We start from the raw sequence: 23,421 nt of genomic DNA, 5'->3' as shown, positions 1-23,421 counted from the left end.
ACCAAACTGGATTACAGGCTGGAGGTCAGGGAGGGTAGAGCTATACCTGCATGGGCTATGGTGGCTGCCCACCCATACCAGCACTCCTTTATGAGTGATATCAACATTGGTTAAATTCTCAGTGTTTTTTCAAGCATTGGGTATGTTTGGCCCGTTGATAAAAGGCATGGCAGCAGGTGGTGGTTGGCTCTTTGTGGTCTGCTGTGAAATACTTGCCTTTCCATAAGCTGTTTTGAAGGACAGGATGATCTGCTGCCTTTGCTTGTTTGAGCGACTTCCAAGACAATCTATAATCGCCTGCTCATCAGTTCCTGTGAACACAAAGGGTGCATAATGTATGACATTTTAAGGCTATCACATTCTATTAGAGTCTGATCCTGCTCCTACTTATGTCAGTGGCTAAATTCTTTACTTTCTTGACTTTACTAGGAGCTGAATTGTACCCTTACTGCACAGCGTCCCCAACGTATCAGATGGGACATTACAGCAAGTATTCTAGTTATATGCTATGATTGTCAAATTAATTCCAGCACTAATCTCAACTGCAAATGAAATGGAAAGAAACATACCAGACTCATAACGCTGGTTATTCTTGTGGTCTCTCCCAGCTGATTACCTCAGATAAAGGTTTAGTTTCTTACAGGAAGGATAATAGTCCTGGAACTATTCCACTCTTCGCAAGTGTAACAATGAAGAATGGCAGCAGTGGAGCAATGGTGCAATACCACTTTCAACAGAAACTAAGCCCATGGACCACTCACCAAATCCCTTCATAGCTTTTCTCAAGACTTCTGCATCACGCAGGGGGTCAAATCCTGGTGCACCAGTGATTGTGCCTCGGTTTCCAGACTAAGTCATGCCAATAAAAAGGATAACTGTTAGATACTGAATTAGCTAGAAAACTAGATTTCACATCATTACTAACTTGCCCCAGTCATAGCCCATGTCAGAGAAGAAACAAAGAAAATTACGATGGAATTTAAATGGTTTATTCATTTTATACTCAAACTATGTTGACATATGGAAAAGAAAGCCTCACGGGTCCTAAACACAGCATCTCATTAATTAAGGTTTCATAAAGTGGTATAGGCAAATGCAAATATTTTGTTAGGAAAGGCAGATTCAATAAGAGGGATTTAAAACTCGCCTTAAGAATTTAATTCAGGATAATTTTGCTAAAATTAGATTTAATGTCACTCAGTCTGTATTTATATTGTTGCTATCTGAATAAGAGCTCTCTCTCTGGCCAAACCTCCTCCTTCGTCCATGATTTTATTGAGCTGAGTTTGTTTCTGGTTCACGCAAAGGAAACATGCAGCAATTAAAAATTAAACACACTGAAATGTCTCTTACTGCTCCAGGTGTGATTGTGGGCATCACAGATCCTGAATAAGAAGGCACAGAAGGATTCACAGCTGGGCCTGACGGATAACTTGGCATTGGCTGTTGCCCAGGTGGTAGCACTGGCTGCTGCCCTGGGTAGGTCATTGGCTGCTGCCCTGGGTAGGTCATTGGCTGCTGCTGCCCTGGTGGTGGCATGGGGCTGCCTGGGTATCCTGGATAAGCTGGCATTCCTGCTGGTGGATTTCCTCCAGGTGGGGGGTACATTCCGTAAGAGGCTTGCTGTCCTGATGGAGGTTGCCCGAAGCCCCCAGGAGGGAGAGGGGGATAGCCTCCAGGTGCAGGAGGATATGCGCTTTGTGGTACATTGGCACCTCCGAAGATTCCTGACAAATTAGAAGCCTGCAATGACCGACAATTAAAGCAATATAGATTAAGATGGATCAGGTGTTGACTTTCAATTGTGTACTTGGCACTGTTTAAAAAAATAAATAAATAAATAAAAATGAAGTAGAGAACCCCCTGCCCCCAAGGTCAGGAGAGGGAAGAGTATGTCCATGTGTGAAAATCTCCTTTCCCAAAGGAAAGAGATTGACCAGTGTTGGGGAAATGGCTGTTGACCTTGCTGTTGAAACTGACCCCATCCCATTCTGGGGCAAAATCTATGCACTACATGAAACATATGCAAGAGTTGTAACGCATGCATATCTGCTACCATCTCTTCTTAAGTTTCTCTACCTCAGCCATCAGAACTACAGCCTCCAGCATTATCGTCCCCATGCTCACACAACAAGCACTAGTAACCACGCCATCCTTACAGCTAAAAAGGTTCTCTCATTAACACCAAACACTAAAAAAAAACAAACAAGGCAGAGGTCAATTCCTTCTCTGATCATGATTGTTTTACTGTATCAGCAGGGATCTGCTCTCAGATACTGTGAGTAAAACACATTTGCCCTCCTCCCCGGGGTATTTTACGTGGCAGACAGATGTGCTAGTAGCTCATAATTCATAAAAGCCTCTGCAGCACACTTGGGCATCTGGGTAGAATCCCACTGAACCATCCTTCAGTGATTGCACTGTGCTCTTGCAAAGTACTCCTTTTCCAGTAGCATAAATGAGATTAGAACAGAATGGTTCTAGTCAGTTTCATGCTGCCTGTCCTGCCACTTACACTACTGAGAACACGCTGCTTATTTCAATCTGTAGCTACCAAATATCTCCATATATTAAACACTCAGGAATTCACTTTGTGGTGCAAATGTCCACAATTTGACCAAGTCCATTGTATAAACAGAGAGACCAGGTGGGTGAGGCAATATCTTCTATTGGGCCAACTGCTGTTGGTGAGAGAAAAGCTTTCGAGCCACACCGAGCTCTTCTTCAGGTCTGGGAAATGTTCTGCCAGTGTCCCAGCAAAATGCAAGGTGGAACAGATTGTTTAGCATAAATAGTTAGCATATTAGGGACCATTCAAGACAGAGTGGCTCCTTAATACCTCTGCAGTCTTAGGACAAAAAGGGGGGATACTGAGTTACAGATTTTTGTAATAAGTCATAAATCCGGTGGCTCCTTTCAGTCCACAATTTTTAGTGTCTAGCAGAGTAATGTATTTAAGCACCCAGGCTTGTCTTTTGAAAAACTGTAGGTTTCCTTTGAGGATGAGGATTGATAGGTCAGATTTAGATTGATCACTTTGTGTACAAACAGCATACAGTGAAAGGATATTTATCCACCATTTCAGTCTTCCTGCAGCTTCTGCTTTGAGCACAAGAATAAAATAAAAATAAAGAGATAAATCACTTCTGCATTTTCCTAGGTCTACAAAAGTTACTTTCACCATAATCTGTTGCAAGGAGGAATATCCGGGCTTAGAGAAGGCATGTAGGAGACAAGGGATGAGACACTGTCTCACACTATGTAAACTCAGCTAAGTCACTTGTTTGAGTGAGCAAGGCTGTGAACTAGCTGAAGAGTTAGGTAAAAAGCGGAACTTGGACTGAGTTTTCCAGTGTGAACCAATTAGCCATATGCACCAGCATTATTAGTTCTTCCCCATCCTCTGTGCACTGCAAGAGTCACAATACCAAGCCAAGATTTAAAAAAAAAAAAAAAAAAAAAAAAGCCAACTTTCCCTAAAGTTAGGCTCCTAAACCCATATTTAGTTGACTAAATTAGTGGCCTGATTTTCTTAAATGATGAATTCCCAGCAGCACACATTAGCCTCAAAGGCAGTACTTTTAAAAATCAGGCCATGAATTCAGCCACTACATTCTTCCCATTCCCCCCCTTCCTGGGAATCTTGCCCCCAGAACGTATGGCGCTTTGGACTACTCCTATATGTTCCTAGGCAAAAACACACAAACTGAAAACATACCCAACCCTCTCGCTGCTACGGTAGAAATACAGCTTGACATTGAAGTAAATCATCTTTAAAATACGTTAAATGGAAATATACTTACCATCCCTGACATATAGTCTGGATTAAACTGATTGGCATAGTTGGCAACATTTTCCAGTCCAATTGGAGGTGGATTTGCAGGGGGATAGCCAGAACCACCCCAGGGATTACTACCTGAAATAATCAAACAGTCACCTTGAATCACAAAACTTCAAATGAAAAGGAGTACTTGTGGCACCTTAGAGTTAATTAACTTAGACTTGAATAGAGACTGGGAGCGGATGGGTCATTACACAAAGTAAAACTATTTCCCCATGTTTATTCCCCACCCCCACCATTCCTCAGGCATTCTTGTCAACTGCTGGAAATGGCCCACCTTGATTATCACTACAAAATGTTCCCCCCCACCCACTCTCCTGCTGGTAATAGCTCACCTTAAGTGATCACTCTCATTACAGTGTGTATGGTAACACCCATTGTTTCATGTTCTCTATGTACATAAATCTCCCCACTGTATTTTCCACTGAATGCATCCGATGAAGTGAGCTGTAGCTCACGAAAGCTTATGCTCAGATAAATTGGTTAGTCTCTAAGGTGCCACAAGTCCTCCTTTTCTTTTTGTGAATACAGACTAACACGGCTGCCACTCTGAAACTTAAAATGTTTTTCTGCCTTATTCATTACTACTTTCATTTTTTAACTGTAATATCTATTAAAACGTAGGCTGCTTGGACAAGAGGAAAACAAACTAAAAGGTCTGCAAGGTTCAAATGAGCAGATCTCACACCTACCCATGGCGATAACATGACCATAATAGGAAAAGAAACCTGACCAGAAACATGCAGTCATGTGTGAAGTATCCGTGGACCATTATGTTCTCTATTAACAAAAGCAAACTTGGTAGAGTTATATAACAGAATATAGTTAAAGACACTTCAATCCTCACATGTAAGGACTTGATCTATTTTGGGATTGTAGCAGTTGACACTGGATATTCAGTGTTCCAATAGGATGGACATTCTCAGGCACTTCACAGTTCTGGTAACACAGCTCTCTCTTTTTATCCCTTCATTATCAAATCGGGTCAAAGTTCAAACACTGTTCTAAAACAGTAGCTACAGAGGTTTTAGTTCCAGCACTGCTGGGAGCCCTTGAGCAGCCTTGTCTGTTTGATATGCATTTGGCGGTGTTCACTGCTTCATCATATTATGTACTGCACTGGGGAGAACGTTAGGACCAAGGCCCATGTGGCTTATTGGTCTCAAATTACACAATAGATCCTCACTAAGCATGCAGCAAGGCCCTCTAGTTCTTTCCCCCATCCAGTGCCAACAAGGGCATTTTTTCTTGCTATTTATTTATTCTGGGCAAAATTTTCAGAAGCGACTACTAATGTTGGGTGCACCAGTTTTTGGGTGCTCAACATGAGACACTCTAAGGGGGCCTGATGTGCAGAAAGTGCTGAGCCCCTTCCATTTGGAAATCAGGCTCCTTTAAGGCAGCACAAGTTGGGTACCCAGAATCACTCATCACATTTGGAAATCATGGTTTCCGGTATCAAAATCAATGCATTTTCTACTGACCTCAGTGTTGAGTGTGCTGCAAGTACCTGTCCGTTAGGAGCAAGACTGAAAGTACTCAATTCATTTCATAAGAGGCCACATAACCACCAGACATAACAATGCTCATTCACTCCTGTCCTGAATTTTAACTGATGACCTAGACACAAAAAGGTTCTGTGTTCCAATCCCCAATTCCTGAAACCATTCAGATCCCTTTTTTTGTGCTTTGTCTCCACTTGAATTGGGTTGTTTGGATAAGTTACCTGGAGCTGCTGGGGGGTACCCGCCTGCTGGAGGATAGCCTGGGTAACTCATTGCTAAGACCTGAAAAGAAAAGAGAGACAAGAATTTATGAAGTTGTTTTAAAAAAATATTCTGTGTTTTATACACCACATACATTTATTGTGTAGATGGTGGGCTAATAAACTTTAGATCTCTCTGCGCTACCCTTATTGTGTAAACCACACAGTTCTTTCTGACACACACACACAGAGACATGAACAGAGGTTCCCTGTTCCCAGCTCCTGGTGCTGGATCAAGGAATATTATGTGTGTGACAGTGTGGTAACACTTCATGTTAAGAATAAAGTAGCAGTACAAGTACGCATACTCAAATGACACAAAGAGCAACAGCAATTGACAGCATTCAAACGTTATATAATTAACCTTTATACCTGTAAACTCTGCCCTTTGCATGTGTTAATCATACCTGCCTCTCCATCTATTAACTAGCCTGCCTGACCCCCCAGTTATTCATTAACAACATGGGGGCTAGTTAGTTATCACAATGATTATCTCCCTCCCCCAATAATCATGTAAGCCTCGATCCAACAAAGTGCTTAAGTTTTGATGATTCTAGTCCATAATTAGCTAGCCAACCTTTCCCATTCTTTCAGTATGACGGGTTTCAGAGTAGCAGCCGTGTTAGTCTGTAGTCGCAAAAAGAAAAGGGGTCCTTGTGGCACCTTAGAGGCTAACAAATTTATCCTTTCAGTAGATTGTTGACTAGCCACTGTTCAATCATATAGTTAAGTGGGCATTGCCCCAACCCACTTGTAATCCTTACTGTACTAGTAACCATCATAGTTCGCCTTATTAGCGGAGAGTATGAGTGTTAGTTCACTAATGTTCCCCATGCCTTGCGCTGCCCTACTCTACAAGGCCATGCATAGTGACTGCATTGGGGTTTAGAGCTTTCACTGTGGGATGTAATTTTGGTCACTGGGTTTGGCATGCGGGTGCTTGCATGGGTGGCCTGTGTTATACAGGAGATCAGATTAAGTGATCTGGTGGTCCTTTCTGGCCTCAAACTCTATGGCTATGTTTATGCTTAAAATACTACAGCAGCACCGGTGCTTCAAGTGTAGGCACTCCCTACAACGACAGAAGGGGTTCTCCCATTGACACAGGTAACCCGCCCCTCCCCCCCCCCAGAGGCAGTAGCTAAGTTGACAAAAGAATTCTTCCGTTGACCTAACGCTGACGACACCAGGGGTTAGGTGAGCTGAGATACGTTGCTCAGAGATGTGGATTTTTCACACTCCTGAGCGATGCAGCTGGGTTGACCTAACTTTTTAGGTTAGGGCAGGCCTAAGAGAGGGTGGGGCACAGTGGAAGTGCAGGAGGACATATGCGATACTCGATATTAATAGAATTTGTAAACAGGTAACAGGGAGGTGTGGGGGGAGAAAATCATGTCAAATTTTGGCTACATCAGTCTTGACAGTGTCCCTTTAATCAGTAAAGTATATGAAATAATCAGCTGCCAAAATAATTGCAGAGAGAACAGAGATCCAAACAGGAAAGACAGCTGCACAATCCCAACAATGGTTTCCCAAGATGAAAATAAAGGGTTTGGGTTTTTTTTAATTACTTAAAACAAAAAGCAAAAAAACTTGACCCAGAAATTAAGAGGAAACATTTTTAAATGGTGTGTGAGGATTTTAGTCTTGTGACTCCTACCAACTAATTTATCTGAGTCATGTGGTTACCCAGACACCACTTGGTTGATTTCTCAGGGTGTACACAGTTTATCATTATCAGGAGCTTTTTTGAGTCTAACACTTTGCTAGTGATCCTACTGAAACACTGATTCTAGATTTGAGCATCCTAGTAAATGATAAGGAAAACCTTTGAGAAGCTGCTACCCATACAATGGGATTCATGCACTCGCCCTTTGTTGTATATTTATCCTTCCACATGTTTTGTGAACTATTTAAAAGAAAAAGTGTATATTTCTGACTGTAATACAGTCAGTCTGTTCTTTAACCTTTTTGGTTGCAGAAGCAGGATCTCCAGGCATTAGCCAGCAGTGTAATGAAAGCAGTATAGGAATCTGAGATTGACAAATGTCCAGTGAATCTTCACTCCTAGGTTTTCCAGGTTATTTTTAGTGGTAAGAAAATACCAATGTCTATTTTAAAAAAATACTGTGCAGAGACGAGCCCTTCACTCATGAAATGTAGTATACATTTGGATATGCAGAGCACTGACTGGAATACAGCATCATCTCTCATTACCACTTACTGGACATGCACATCACATGCTATTGTCACTCATCAGAGCTTGAAATGATTGGTAAAGCCACAGATTTAACTGTGGATAAACGAACCAGACGTCTTCTTTAGAAACACATTGTGACTGTTTCAGTGAAATTGTTTTTATTAGAGAATGAAAAAGGTTCAAGACTTCAACTACTTGTGGTTGCAAACCTACCAGCCTTTCACCTTTTCTTGCTCATCAGCAGAAATAAAGGAAGGGACATCAATGACTTAAAAAATTATACCTCGGTCTCTAAATTTTATGTCCTCTCTTATTTCAGAGATCTCCTGTAATGACTCAGACTAGCGAGAAAAGTATTGCTTTATTTTTTAGTTTGTTCACATTGGGCACCTGACAGCATTGTGTGTCTAGTCAGTTTCGCTATTTCTTCTGCCTTCTTGGATTCATTTCCCTCTTCAGTTTGCATGGATCTTTCACAAAGCAAACAGTGTACGAAAACCATTTTTAAAGAGGCACTGGGTGATCAGGAAAGGTCACAGAAAGTGGCAGGTGTAAGTGTTGTACCTAAAATGCCTATAACCTCATTCTAAAAGGCTGACTGGGTTTCAAATTGCTGGTGCTCATTTAACTTAAGAGACAAAATTTGAAGAACTGCAATACAGATTACACTAAACAGGGTAGACTAACCAAAGTCCAAAGAAATAGGTTGGATATACAAGAAAATCTATTAGACTGGGTACTTGAGAATGTACTTTTCTGGTGTGGAGTTCAGCATTAGAAAGGCAGAGAGTATTGTCTCACTTCCAGTACAGTCAGAATGGGATGTCTGCTCACATAGGACCAGTTCCCTGAAATAAGGATTTCCCTGCACACTAACTTAGCCCGGGTATTTACCCAATCACTCGTCCCCTGCGGCTAGTGCAGTGGAGGCTTCATATTGCTGCACCCAGGAAGAACAAGTGGCTCCTTCAATTAACTGTCCCTGTGTCAGGCAGGGAGCATTGAGGAATAACAAGGGCTACACTCTACAGCTACAAAAAGTATCTGTGAATGCTGTAATGTCCATTCTCTACAGCTGGTGTTAACAAGGTTAATTATTTAACCAACTCCACCAGTCAGGAGAATGAGCAGGAGGAATCTCAGCAGAAGGTGTGGATGTTTGTGTATATTTAGGTCTCAATCCTGCGAACTGATCCTTACAAGCGGACCCTCACACACATAGAAAGCCCCACTGAAGTCAATGAAGCTGCCTTCTAGTGCTGGGATCCATCTGTACAGATCTGATTGCAAGACCATGGCCATCATTTGGCTTCTAATGCCCAGCCAACCTACATTTAAAAGAAAGGGGCATTTAAAAAGGAAAAAATTCTGTACACCGCGTGAGGTGCCCCCTCAATATTCTACAGAAAGCAGTAAACATTTCCCACATATCCCTGGTTACTTACATAAGCACTTACTGACATGGTAATATCTACATTCACTGAAAGCATTTATAAATGCACAGTCGTTGCTCGCAATTAACTTGCCACCCACACACAGAGGAAATATTTAGCTGCAGGGCCACACTAAAGAAAAAACAGATGCATCTTGCACTCATCCTAACAACCACCAAGTCAGGAACTGGCAACTGTAGTAAATATGATCCACTAGAATTAGAACGGGCCAGGCAAAATACTAAAATTTGGTCTCTCCAAATTTTGCAGGTATTTTTCAGATCTGAAACCAAAACTTTACAACTCACCCAGATCCCCATGATGTCTCACGCCAAAACCCCAGATCCAGAACACATCTAGACTTTGACGAAGGATTGGATCAAGATCCAAATTTTGTAGATAAGGCCTATTTCTATTTTGAATAGATTTTTCATCAGATTGATGAAAGACCGGGTAGGCAAATGAATCCAATTCTCTAGGATATCCAGACTGCTGTCAAAATCCTATTGCTTACTTTTGTCATCACCACATTCTCACAGCTTCCCTCTCCTGCTCTCAGGTCTTAGGCCATGTGGGCACACAGTATGACCTAGTAGATAGAGTACTGGACTAGGACTCGGGAAACCTGGGTTGTATTCCTGGTTCTGCCGTTGGCCTGCTGGGTGACTATGGGCAAGTTACTTTCCCTTCTGTGCTTCAGTTTCCCCATTTGCAAAATGGGGATAATGGATCTGACCTCTTTTGTAAAGTGCTTTGACATCTATAAGAGCTTTATAAGAGCTAGGTAGAGAAGCCTAGAGTATGTTAATGCACATAAGCTTCAGAAACAACAATAGCCCAAAAGTTATTCAGTAAACGATAATCCTTGAATCAGGGTGAACAAGGCAGCTGATATACAAGGTCCCCCTTCTTTCATGACTGCCAAAGAGTTAAGGATTTAAGAACATGGGGAAAACAAACAAAAAACTCTTTCCTCTATTGCAGTTAGAGAAACTTTAAGAGTTTGTGTTTTATGCTACAGTATTTACAATCCAAGAATACAGACACCTTCACCCACCAAGAACCATCTTCACAGTATAAATATCACAAATTTAAGAGCTATATTCCCTTGCACAGACTTGGGAGATTGAGCTTTTTGCTGCCGTGTCACTGGTTTGAATTTGGCATAGGTTCAACAGCAGCCTAAAACAGGTGTCAGCAGATGTGTGACTGATCAGAGGCCTATAGTGACTCATTCCTTCCCAGTCGTAGCGGAGACACGATGAAGCAATTCAGACAACCCCTTAGATTGTCATGGGCTTGAGATAAGAAAAATATCTGTGAACAAAACTCACTTTAGAGATTTTTTTTATGATTCATCTAGATGGTGCAGATGTGCAACTCTTCCCCCTTTAGCTAAGGGATTAACATGGTGAGTCTCATGCAATCATCCAGATCTTGCCCTCAGATATGCCCATGCAATTCTCTGACTTCCCTGTTGATCGAATGCACCCCAGTGTTTGTACAGTCTACCTAAATTCAGATGGTCCTCTACCGTACTTCCCCTAAGACAGACGCAATCTTGCAGAATGCTAGAACCCCCCCCCCCCCCAGCTCCCACTGTAATCAGTGGTATGTGAGCATGCTAAGCCCCTGGCAAGATTTGGCTCTTTAGAGCTGTTTCATAGGAACAGTTACTGCTTCGTGAGATTTTTATTTTTAAATTATTCTTGCAGTATTTTTGGTCTTTTAAAAAGCATTTCACTTTAAGAAACAAAACGAAAGCAGAAAAGAAAGAAGAACATGACAAGGATTAAAGAACAAGAATATGCTTACACATATTTTTCCCTAAAAGTGGGTTAGGAACAATGTGCCAAATGAATGTGTTATGAATTATTCCTTTTAAAAAAAATAAAAAACCCACACAATCTCTAGGTTGTCATAAATATAAAGGGAAGGGTAAACCCCTTTGAAATCCCTCCTGGCCAGGGGAAAGCTCCTCTCACCTGTAAAGGGTTAAGAAGCTAAAGGTAACCTCGCTGGCACCTGACCAAAATGACCAATGAGGAGACAAGATACTTTCAAAAGCTGGGAGGAGGGAGAGAAACAAAGGGTCTGTGTCTGTCTGTAGTCGTCTTGGCCGGGGACAGAACAGGAATGGAGTCTTAGAACTTTTAGTAAGTAATCTAGCTAGGTATGTGTTAGATTATGATTTCTTTAAATGGCTGAGAAAAGAATTGTGCTGAATAGAATAACTATTTCTGTCTGTGTATCTTTTTTGTAACTTAAGGTTTTGCCTAGAGGGGTTCTCTATGTTTTTGAATCTAATTACCCTGTAAGATATCTACCATCCTGATTTTACAGGGGGGATTTCTTTATTTCTATTTACTTCTATTTTTTATTAAAAGTCTTCTTGTAAAACACTGAATGCTTTTTCATTGTTCTTAAGATCCAAGGGTCTGGGTCTGTAGTCACCTAGGCAAATTGGTGAGGCTTTTTACCAAACCTTGTCCAGGAGGTGGGGTGCAAGGTTTTGGGAAGTATTTTGGGGGGAAGGACGCGTCCAAACAGCTCTTCCCCAGTAACCAGTATTAGTTTGGTGGTGGTAGCGGCCAGTCCAAGGATAACGGGGGTAATATTTTGTACCTTGGGGAAGTTTTGACCTAAGCTGGTAAAGATAAGCTTAGGAGGTTTTTCATGCAGGTCCCCACATCTGTACCCTAGAGTTCAGAGTGGGGGAGGAACCGTGACAAATGTGTTATGAATTATTCCTTTTAAAAAAAATAAACCCACACAATCTCTAGGTAAAATAGATTGAGCAAGTTTTATGCAGCTGTTCCACACATCACATCTGCTACATGAACACTGACTTGTGTATTTTGAGCTCTATTTGGTAGCTCAAGTTCTTAGAACAATCATAGAATATCAGGGTTGGAAGGGACCTCAGGAGATCATCTAGTCCAACCCCCTGCTCAAAGCAGGACCAATCCCCAATTTTTGCCCCAGATCCTTAAATGGCCCCCTCAAGGATTGAACTCACAACCCTGGGTTTAGCAGGCCAATGCTCAAACTGGGGAATTAAAAAAAAACAAAACAAAACAAAACTACAATTTGACAATTAATACCTTGCAGCCCAATGGGGTCACTGAAATAAGAGGCTTTAAGGAACGGAAGAGATGTAAAGTATTTTGGAGTCAGTGGCAGAAATTCAGCTTTATTTGATTGGCTACTGAAGTGCTGTATTTGTTCTACAAGCCAGGTAAGCTGCAGTCATCTCATGTAAAACTTCCCAACCCTTGCTTGGATTCTGCAACTTCATCATCATTTTAAGGACAGATTATGATCTTGCTTTCACCTGCATAAATCAGGAGTGACTCTGCTGAGGTTATAAACAGAGCTAGTAGGAAAAGTAATTTTTGTCAGAATTTTCAAACCAAAATTGGGTTTTCAACTAAATAAAGTTTGCTGTAGACAGTGCCAGCTTTCCATAAAAATTTTGAGTTTTCATTGAAAGAGTGAAAGTTTTTGGTTTTCAGGTGAAAATTTCTTCTTTCCTCTCTCTTTTTTTTAAATTATGTAAAGTCAAAATTTTCTGCCAAATTTTTTTTGGATTTTTTTCCCCTTCATTTTAATCAAAATTTTCTGCAGGAGGGAAAAAACCCAACATTTTCTAACCAGTTCTAGTTATAAACCGGTAGAATCCAAATTAGGCTCACAAAGTGTATCTAGCTCTGTGCCCCAAGGGACCACAAACTGAAGCATAGGCTGATGAACCTGGGAGGCAACAATAGCGAGAGAGGTCAAAGCCAAACCACCCAGGGAACACATTCAAAGAAGAGCTGGAAACTATACTGGTGGCTGTGTTCATGACGGAACAGAGATGTGCGACAGTATTGTGACATTCTTCCTCCTTGAGCCCTATGGAAACTGCCTCCACAAGTCTGCAGATGCTGTGGAGAAAGACCACAAAACATCACCTCCCTTAGAACTCAGGTATTTTCCACACAAGAAACCTTCCCTGCACACTGAAAATGGCAGGGAAGGGAAGAAGTTTCGTTCAGCCAGAAGGTTCACTGATTCAAAGCCCAGTGAAGCCACTTCAGTATGCTTCAGGTTGATCCTTGAGGTGCTTCTCTCCCGCCTCCCCTCAGGCATCAGTTGGTTTCCAGACACTGTGACCGTGACTCTCTCAATACCAACAATGGCCTTGTGAGCATACATTTCCAGCTTGATCTGAAGTGGGAAGTAGCAAGGGATGAAGGGACAGGGAAACCAGGCCCCACCAACAGGATGCTGTAGTGGAATTTTGTATCTGAGGGAGTTTCCAGTCCCACAGAAGGAATGAGTCCCACCCTGACCAGCTGGGACAATGATTGGAGGGAAACCTCCATGAGTCAAAATTGCCGTATTTTCAAACAAATTTTTCCAGTATAAACAACCACCTATCTCAACATTTGTTCAGTGTTTTGGCATAATCCAGAGAAGTGCTGGAGCAGTGTGAAATATTTAATAGTAAAGGACACAGTCAAGAGCCCCCTGCCCTTATATTTCCTATCATTCTCCCATTGCTATTGCTCACAATCAGATCTTAAATCAGATCAAAATCAGATCTCTGGAATTGAGATTGCTCTGCTTAGCAGTATTTCCCCCTCCCAGTACCCATGATGGGGGGGGGTGGGGGGGATGTCTCTGTGTGTGTGTGTGTGTGTGTGTGTGTGTGTGTGTGTGTGTGTGTGTGTGTGTGTTGGGGGGGGATACGGGCATTAAAGCATTTGTTTTGAGACTAACTATAAAACATTAACACATGAGGAAAAACAGGGAGGTCATATTTTTGACCTCTGGTCTCGACAATGTCCTTTTCATACTGGTAAACAAGTTTCAAAAGTGGATGCACAAAAGATTTAAAATAATAAAAAGAGACAGGGTGGGTGAGGTAATATCTTTTATTGGACCAACTTCTGTTGGTGAAAGAGACAAGCTTTCGAGCTATACAGAGTTTCCAGCCTGAAAACCACCTCTTCCACTAACAGAAGTTGGTCCAATAAAAGATATTATTTCACTCACTTCATCTCTCTAATATCCTGGGATCAACATGGCTATAACAGGGGAAACAAAATAAAAAGTTAAATTCTCCATTTTTTATTTCATCAGCAAGTACATTATATAAAACTTAAAGTATCAAATCAGGACTAAAACCATACACACAGACCCCATACTAAATGGGCAATAAGGACCAAATTCCATGCTTCGATGTTAACCCATAGATCCCATTGACTTTACTGGGAGTGCCATGTGCGCATCCAAGGACAGAATTTGGCTCCACTGGCGAGCTAGCAGTAACAGAGCATAAAAATCTCAAACTTGGGAAAAGGTCTCTGGTGCTCAGAATATCTCATCTATTGTCCAATAAGTCACCAATTTTTTTCCACCATTTTTACTGATAAGAAATGCCAAGACAAATACTGTAAAGTTATGGTGAAAACTGTGTGTGTCCCCTTTTGCAGGATATAAAGAGAGAACATTCCAGCCTTAAGGTTATTCACTGCGATTTGTTTGTTTTTCTTGGAAAGCCATTGTAACTCTCCACAATGTAACGGAACATAAGAAAGCTGAGCTTCATTAAAAGAGGCTCAAATCCACATCATACTAAACATCCAAGTGCCTTTTTCAAAACTGTCTTATCCCAAAGGATAATTCATTACTGGAGTTAGTTCCAAACTAAAAGACCCTGTGAGCCATCCATATAAAGGATTTTCTGAGTCCCAGTGATAATGGCACCACCTACAAAGCAAAGTATTATTTAAGACTTCTAACCTAGGCTGAAGGCAGAACTGTTTTTTCCTGTGCCTGGAAAAGGTACAGAGGACCTCTTCCTTCTTGCCCATCTTGTGTGTTCATACAGGAAGAAACAGAGGTCAACAACTGAGGATACTCCCCCTATAGTATGAGCATTCAACTGATTTGGAAATGTAGCCAAGGCCCTGCCCCAGCATGGGCTTGGTATCACCACCAAGCAGGCATGGGAAACTACATGTCACACTTTCTCAACGCAGAGGCAGTGAACCTGTGTACAGCCCTTCCTTTCTATCAGCTATACTGTATGGGCAGAATGCCTTGGGAAGCTTGTTTGGCCATTACAGCTGGTAATGCCACTACAGCTATTTGTACTTGAAAGGACAGTTTAGCCCAAGTATGGGGTGGGGGTGGGGGAGGAGGAGGAGGAGGAGAAAAGCCACAGAAGTTATGTAAAAATTAAGAGAAAATTGTTTGGCAGCTCAAGTCCTTATTACATATTAACTTGCTCTACGCAATAAAATCTGACCTTTTCCAAGTGTCTTTATAGACCGACGCCACTAGTTTTTTGTTTTGTTCTCTCTCCCTCCCCACCCACTTCATCTTTGGAAAACGGAACAGGCCTATTAACATACAGAGTTTTCTGGCAATAAAGTAAACCCTGCCTTTTGAAACGCATGAACCTGAGAAAATACAATATTTTTTAAAAGCCTATACTATTTCCTCATTAAGCGAGTTCTATTTATTAGTACTGTGTAGTACAATATAGCACAGCTTCTTACAAAGCACAACAAAAGGGAGAAACTCTTGTTAAGGAAACCTGGGTATATATATGCACTTGGTGGATTAAGACTGATGGTGCTTCCTTTTAAGTTTAAAAAAAACAAAAACCAGCCAAAACACTGGCCCTGCTCCAGCAAACCCTATTGATCCAGATACCCATCCTTGAATGCTGTTTCGCTCAGTTTATATTTTTCACAGCCAAACTATTTCAGCACCCAAATACAACGTTACCGCCTCCAGGTTTAAAATAAATGCAGAGCCAGCAGGATATTCTGAAACTCTCAGGACTATTTTCATTACAGAACTCCAGAAATAAAATCAAGTGTATGTGTGTGCGCGCGTGCAGGGGAGAACACAACAGACCAGACCTTAACAACAGATTACAGAAGCACCACCACAAATTTCATACAGGTTAGTCAATCACAACTTGTCCTTCCATTCTATCTTCCAACAGAACCCTTTAAATATTAAGATGAAATTAAATTAAAAATTGTTTTTAAAAAAAGCCCATATAGACCGAGTTGTCAAGTTAGAGAGAAACTTAGAAACATCCTTAGGAGACTCAAAAAGCAAGACTACTACTCAAGACATGCTATTTTCAACTAGAAAGGCAAGGAATCCTCAATATGCAAAATATGTTACATAAAATCCTCTAATCCTTTTGGGTAAATATATTATTCATGTGTTATTAGAATAGATTTTTTTCAACATCACTTTGATTTCAGTCAAGTCCCGTCCACCAGCACCCAAACTTCCCACTCTCAACAGCTGATTTGTTCACAGCTTCTTGCCTGCTCTGTCAATTTTTCTTGAGACATTTCGCCACCTCTCCAGGTTACTTGAACTGCCATAACCCTCTGTCCCCCTCTTCCTAACATTTCCCCAGCCTGGTGCATGCAGCGAGTGACACATGTCCAATGAGGAGAAAGTGCTTAAGTATCTCATTTCGACACTCATTGTGCCGGAACCAGCTATTTCAACATTCTAAACCTGAGCAGTTGAAACAGGATTTAGAATCCACCCCATTGTGTAAACACAGTGAGCATGCGGCACATGAGTTGCAATATCTACATTTCCTTAAGCCACTGATGAAAAGCACAGAAGTGCTGGATATTCCTTCCAAACCCCACATAAATAAAGATAGAAAAAGGGAGTATCGTTAAAACAGAACAAAAACATCTACAGTCACCATCCTCTCTCGCCGAGGTCAATCCCACATCCCTTCATAGCGTTCGCCCTTGGACACAGCCTGAAACTCTGAAAAGCTGTACAAGGTTCTACCATAGCAATACAAGCTACCTGACCCAAAATTCAAACAGGACTCCTTAGCTATCCAGGACAAAACAGGAAGTGCCTACGACTCAACAAACAGATCTATCTGTAAGAGACATAGCTGGTAACATTTTTTTGAGAAGTTTATGAGGGGCTCACTCTTCAGTAAACTCCCCCAAAAATAAACCCCCCATATAAACCAATGTGGTGGGGGGGGGGAGGAAATCATGAGACAGCATTTGTTTTACAATATGCATAAGACCAAAATGCAAAAAGGTAAATAAAATTATACAGAAAAGGCAGCTTACTGCACAACTAGAGAATTAGTTGGTAATGCTGGCAGAAAGCTTGTTACAAAGGGCAGCAAGAAAAAGTTTCACAAAACTGAAAAGGAGGACTTGTGGCACCTTAGAGACTAACCAATTTATTAGAGCATAAGCTTTCGTGAGCTACAGCTCACTTCCTCAGATGCATATCGTGGAAACTGCAGCAGGCTTTATATATACACAGAGAATATGAAACAATACCTATTCCCACCCCACTGTCCTGCTGGTAATAGCTTATCTAAAGTGATTTCCAGCACAAATCCAGGTTTTCTCACCCTCCACCCCCCCACACAAATTCACTCTCCTGCTGGTGATAGCCCATCCAAAGTGACAACTCTTTACACAATGTGCATGACAATCAAGCTGGGCTATTTCCTGCATAAATCCAGGTTCTCACATCCCCCCCACCCCCATACACACACAAACTCACTCTCCTGCTGGTAATAGCTCATCCAAACTGACCACTCTTCAAGTTAAAATCCAAGTTAAACCAGAACATCTGGGGGGGGGGGTAGGAAAAAACAAGAGGAAACAGGCTACCTTGCATAATGACTTAGCCACTCCAAGTCTCTATTTAAGCCTAAATTAATAGTATCCAATTTGCAAATGAATTCCAATTCAGCAGTTTCTCGCTGGAGTCTGGATTTGAAGTTTTTTTGTTTTAAGATAGCGACCTTCATGTCTGTGATGCATGTGTCTTATTAACTCTGTTTTCCTAGAGCTCCAGGAAGAAATCCCAGCCAGTGTTTCACCCTAGCTGAGATTTGGGGGGCGTGTCATAAATATAAAGGGAAGGGTAAACCCCTTTGAAATCCCTCCTGGCCAGGGGAAAGCTCCTCTCACCTGTAAAGGGTTAAGAAGCTAAAGGTAACCTCGCTGGCACCTGACCAAAATGACCAACGAGGAGACAAGATACTTTCAAAAGCTGGGAGGAGGGAGAGAAACAAAGGGTTTGTGTGTCTGTCTGTAGTCGTCTGGGCCGGGGACAGAACAGGAATGGAGTCTTAGAACTTTTAGTAAGTAATCTAGCTAGGTATGTGTTAGATTATGATTTCTTTAAATGGCTGAGAAAAGAATTGTGCTGAATAGAATAACTATTTCTGTCTGTGTATCTTTTTTGTAACTTAAGGTTTTGCCTAGAGGGGTTCTCTATGTTTTTGAATCTAATTACCCTGTAAGATATATACCATCCTGATTTTACAGGGGGGATTTCTTTATTTCTATTTACTTCTATTTTTTATTAAAAGTCTTCTTGTAAAACACTGAATGCTTTTTCATTGTTCTCAGATCCAAGGGTTTGGGTCTGTGGTCACCTATGCAAATTGGTGAGGCTTTTTATCCAACATTTCCCAGGAAAGGGGGAGTGCAAGTGTTGGGAGGATTGTTCATTGTTCTTAAGATCCAAGGGTCTGGGTCTGTAGTCACCTAGGCAAATTGGTGAGGCTTTTTACCAAACCTTGTCCAGGAAGTGGGGTGCAAGGTTTTGGGAAGTATTTTGGGGGGAAGGACGCGTCCAAACAGCTCTTCCCCAGTAACCAGTATTAGTTTGGTGGTGGTAGCGGCCATTCCAAGGATAACGGGGGTAATATTTGTTACCTTGGGGAAGTTTTGACCTAAGCTGGTAAAGATAAGCTTAGGAGGTTTTTCATGCAGGTCCCCACATCTGTACCCTAGAGTTCAGAGTGGGGGAGGAACCTTGAAGGTCGCTATCTTAAAACAAAAAAACTTCAAATCCAGACTCCAGCGAGAAACTGCTGAATTGGAATTCATTTGCAAATTGGATACTATTAATTTAGGCTTAAATAGAGACTTGGAGTGGCTAAGTCATTATGCAAGGTAGCCTGTTTCCTCTTGTTTTTTCCTACCCCCCCCCCAGATGTTCTGGTTTAACTTGGATTTTAACTTGAAGAGTGGTCAGTTTGGATGAGCTATTACCAGCAGGAGAGTGAGTTTGTGTGTGTATGGGGGTGGGGGGGATGTGAGAACCTGGATTTATGCAGGAAATAGCCCAGCTTGATTGTCATGCACATTGTGTAAAGAGTTGTCACTTTGGATGGGCTATCACCAGCAGGAGAGTGAATTTGTGTGGGGGGGTGGAGGGTGAGAAAACCTGGATTTGTGCTGGAAATCACTTTAGATAAGCTATTACCAGCAGGACAGTGGGGTGGGAATAGGTATTGTTTCATATTCTCTGTGTATATATAAAGCCTGCTGCAGTTTCCACGATATGCATCTGAGGAAGTGAGCTGTAGCTCACGAAAGCTTATGCTCTAATAAATTGGTTAGTCTCTAAGGTGCCACAAGTCCTCCTTTTCTTTTTGCGAATACAGACTAACACGGCTGCTACTCTGAAACCTTTCACAAAACTGTATAGGATGCCCAGAGTTAGACTGTATAGGTGCCATGACTCAGGAGCATGAGAGAAGGAATGTCATGGTCTATTTTTGTTCTAAGACCCCTTTTAATCTAATTAGCATTATATGCATCACAGTAGTGCGTAAAGGCCCCAACCAAGATCAGGGGCCCCTTTATGTACTGTACCAAATATATAGTAAAGAAGTGCCTGCCCCAGAGCCCTTGCAGTTTAAAGAAGACAAGACAAAGGATGGAGGGGAAAACATGCACACAGATGAAGTGATCTGGCTAAAATCTCATAGTAGGTTAGTGGCAAAACTGGGAATAGAATCTAGATCTCCTGACTCCAGCCTAGCACCGTAATTCTCAAAACCATGCTGCCTCAGCTCCTCTCTTGTTGAGAAATTCTATCCAAGTGTGGTGCCAATTCTGTCACACTTTACCAATGTTTAATCAAATTAGGCTATAATGCTGAACTCATTTATCAGTCAGTGTAGATGAGGACAAGGCACATTCAGCATCCTATCAGTTAACTGTGATTAAACCCAGGGCTGAGTAAGATATAATCACTCTCATCATTAAGTCAGATATGTCCTGGTACACACTGAATTAGGGTGACCAGATGTCCCAATATTATTGGGACAGCCTCAAATATTCAGGACTCTGTCTTCCATAGACACTTATTACCACCCCCCTCCCTCCCCCCCAAACACACACCTTGTCCTGATTTTTCACCCTTGCCATCTGGTCACCCTACACTGAATGTAAGTCATGTTCATCATTATGTCAGATTAGAGTTCTTTAATACAGCCCTCCTCCCCACCCCCCATAATGGGAAGTATGTGTGTTTATTTTATACAATTTCAAATACTTGTCTAGACTTCCCCCATTTTAAACTGTAGATATGACCTAATTCAATAAAATATTTTGAACCCATTGCAGTAAGTGTAAACATTGACTCAATCTGTGATTTGACATAAGCCCTATCTCATGTGCAGAAAGTGCCATTCATGGTTTCTCTTCGGGAACCTTTCTGGTTTCCATCCAAGAAACATGTTACTGAGAACCATGTATAATCATCCTTAAAAAGGACTACAGTCTTATTCACTGAGCCTGTGATTCCCTACACAAAAGGTGCTTTCAACAACCCATGAGATGATGGTAAATGAGGAAAACAAAAAATGAATTCACCTAAAAAACCCCTCACATTTTAAACTGTGTGTTGAAATTGCCTCTGGAGCAGAATTAGGAGAAAAACACACCATAATGCTACTTTCTTGGAAAACATCCCAACATTTTCTGTCCTGGCTGTTGGGGGGAAAAAAAATAAAATCACAAAAGCAGCAGTTACAAACCCTGGTCAAAAAAAGGTCAAAGCAGGGGGAAAAACACTGTTTCCACCACACAGCAGCTCAGTATTAAGGTTCCTCAATAAAGCAGCTCTATTAACAAAAGCATACTACAGAGTTCTGTTATTTGTCTAATTCGTATTTATTTTCAGTGATACAGAACCATACCACAGTAGGATCAGAAGCAAAGCTAGTCCTAGTAGTATTGACTAGTATTGTAGTCAATAACTACAAATTTCACATTATTCAGAAAATACTCGTGTCAGACATTTCCCAGCATATTTGATTCTGGTATTTAGAGCCTGTTTACTTTCACTTTCAGCTATATTAATTATTTAAGCCATTTTGTTTCACTTCAGCCTGTACACAGCAACTCAGTTCAACTGCAATCAGACAAGATACACTAGTATCGTCATGATTCCCTGCAACAGAGACTGTGTAGTGACCATCACAGCCTGGAAAACTGAAAGCAATCCACTGATTTCACACAATAGTTTTCAGGAATTTTGACAGTTGTCATGAGTACCGTTAAACAGACCTCAAACTGTTAGAAAAACTTAGTCATTAACACTAAGTAACTAAGGATACATTTAGTGCCATAAAGTCCTGCACAGTGTGTGAGATAAAACAATTTTGTGAAACAAAAACATTCAAACAGGAAAACAAACTAAGCTCACATTAAAGCAGATGTTTTCAGATCCTGCAATCTAACAGGAACATTAGTCCACAGGAACACAGGAACATTAGTCCACAGGAACACTAACTAGCCCACACGTTACCTGAATGTAGTGCAACTTTGTTATTTGGATATCAGAGAGGGACTTCATACGGGAAAGAGAATTAGAAGAGCATTATTGCCATGACAGAAGAGAGCCATATGTGAGAGTGAGAAGAAGGCTGGACTGGTGGTCTGGCTTAGGAAGGTAAGGAGGTAAAACAATCTTGATATCACTGGACAAAAATACACTTCATGTGAAACACTAATCCTCCTCTCTTGCCCTCCCTCCCCCCACCTCCATGGATATGGGGCTCTTTTCCTCACACACTTGAATATGGGGTCTCAGTGGCGGCAAAGAGCTACTAGGCAAATGCTTAAGTCTTTGTAGGATCAGGTAGTCAAAAGTTAATGCGGGAGCCAAATGGAGGTCGTGGGGAAAAAACAGTGGTGCAAGATTTGGGAACCAGGAGAAAGGTGCCACATGGTAAAATCGAGGACAATCTAGGGAGAAATACGCTAATTCATTCCTACGTAACGTGGACACTGCAGCAGAGTCCCCCTACAGATTATCAACTCCACAGGGACTTGAATTACTGACACACTAAGCCCTTTGTCTAAATTGAAGGTATTTTCCTGTTCAGGGGACATTTGTTAAGCTGGGGTCAGGATTGTATCCCTTTATAGGGTGTTTCCCACAACTGCACATGTAGTATCTGATCATCCTTTATCTGCTCAGAAAAAGAACTTTCCTCCCTTCCCCTTAAGTGAAGTTCTACATTGATTGGTTTCCAAAGGTTGTTTCTCTCAGCCAAATGTTTTCTGACATCCTTGTTTGGGGAAATACTGGCTTAAACTTGTGCATCCAATGGCACACTCAAAGACTATACCTAAGAATAAGGGGTTAAAAAAAAAAAGTCAACATACATTGGAAAGCATGGATAACATTGGCCAAACAGCTGCAACTCTGCTCCTTCTCTGCTTTCAGTCTGCAGGATTACCAGAAAAAACAGAAACAAAAACAGAAAACAATCCTCTTTGCTATCAGTATAGATCTTCAGCATGCCAGCAACTCTGAAAACAGAGAGGATCTCACTGAACCATCTTAGATTAGATTTTACTGTGTACTACAGCACTTAAACCAAAGTGCACCCATCATGATGCTACAGTAAATTACTCCTGCCTTCTTTAAGCCACCAGAAGACCACAAGATTTTATCTTTCTTGCTCAAAAATGACCACATTCCAGACAACTTTTAATGTACACAGGTTTTCAAGTGGTGTCACACTGTAAGAGTCAGTAAGGATAAGTAGCAATCTCTTAAAGGCCAAACCAAAATGTATACAGTTTGCACACTAAGAAGTAGGGTGACTGCAAAGTTACTTTTAATATCATACTGCTGTGAGCTGGGTGAAATATGCTTATGCTCCTGAGGGGGTTAGGGCCACATGTGAGGCATGTCATCACCACCTCCTGTTAGCTAATCTCTTGTTTATGAGCTGCCTGAGACTAACAGCCTCTAGCCATATAAGCACTGTCTTCCAGGTCTCTGCAGGCCTTGCTCTCTCTGTGCAGACAAGCAATAGGCATATACCAACCCACCAACCCCC

The 23,421-nt window shown here is 41.5% G+C and overlaps 1 protein-coding gene across 2 annotated transcripts in view; it reads right to left on the bottom strand.

The window, feature by feature from the left end:
• ANXA11 (annexin A11) overlaps positions 1–23,421 on the bottom strand; it is a 61,436-nt gene that overhangs the window by 19,843 nt on the left and 18,172 nt on the right. For both annotated transcript variants that reach the window (XM_084633110.1, XM_084633111.1), the window contains exons 2-6: positions 5,568–5,628; positions 3,804–3,916; positions 1,354–1,743; positions 762–849; positions 217–311 (exon numbers count right to left, since the gene is read on the bottom strand). In XM_084633110.1, coding sequence (XP_084489236.1) covers positions 217–311; positions 762–849; positions 1,354–1,743; positions 3,804–3,916; positions 5,568–5,619 — 738 coding nt within the window. In that variant the 5' untranslated portion in view covers positions 5,620–5,628. The remainder of the gene's footprint in view (positions 1–216; positions 312–761; positions 850–1,353; positions 1,744–3,803; positions 3,917–5,567; positions 5,629–23,421) is intronic.

The sequence above is a fragment of the Lepidochelys olivacea genome (genome assembly GCF_965140295.1).
Source record: "Lepidochelys olivacea isolate rLepOli2 genome assembly, chromosome: 7".
Taxonomy (NCBI): Eukaryota; Metazoa; Chordata; order Testudines; family Cheloniidae; genus Lepidochelys; species Lepidochelys olivacea.
The sequence above is the reverse complement of the archived record's forward strand: the minus strand, read 5'-3'. Positions and strand labels throughout refer to the sequence as shown.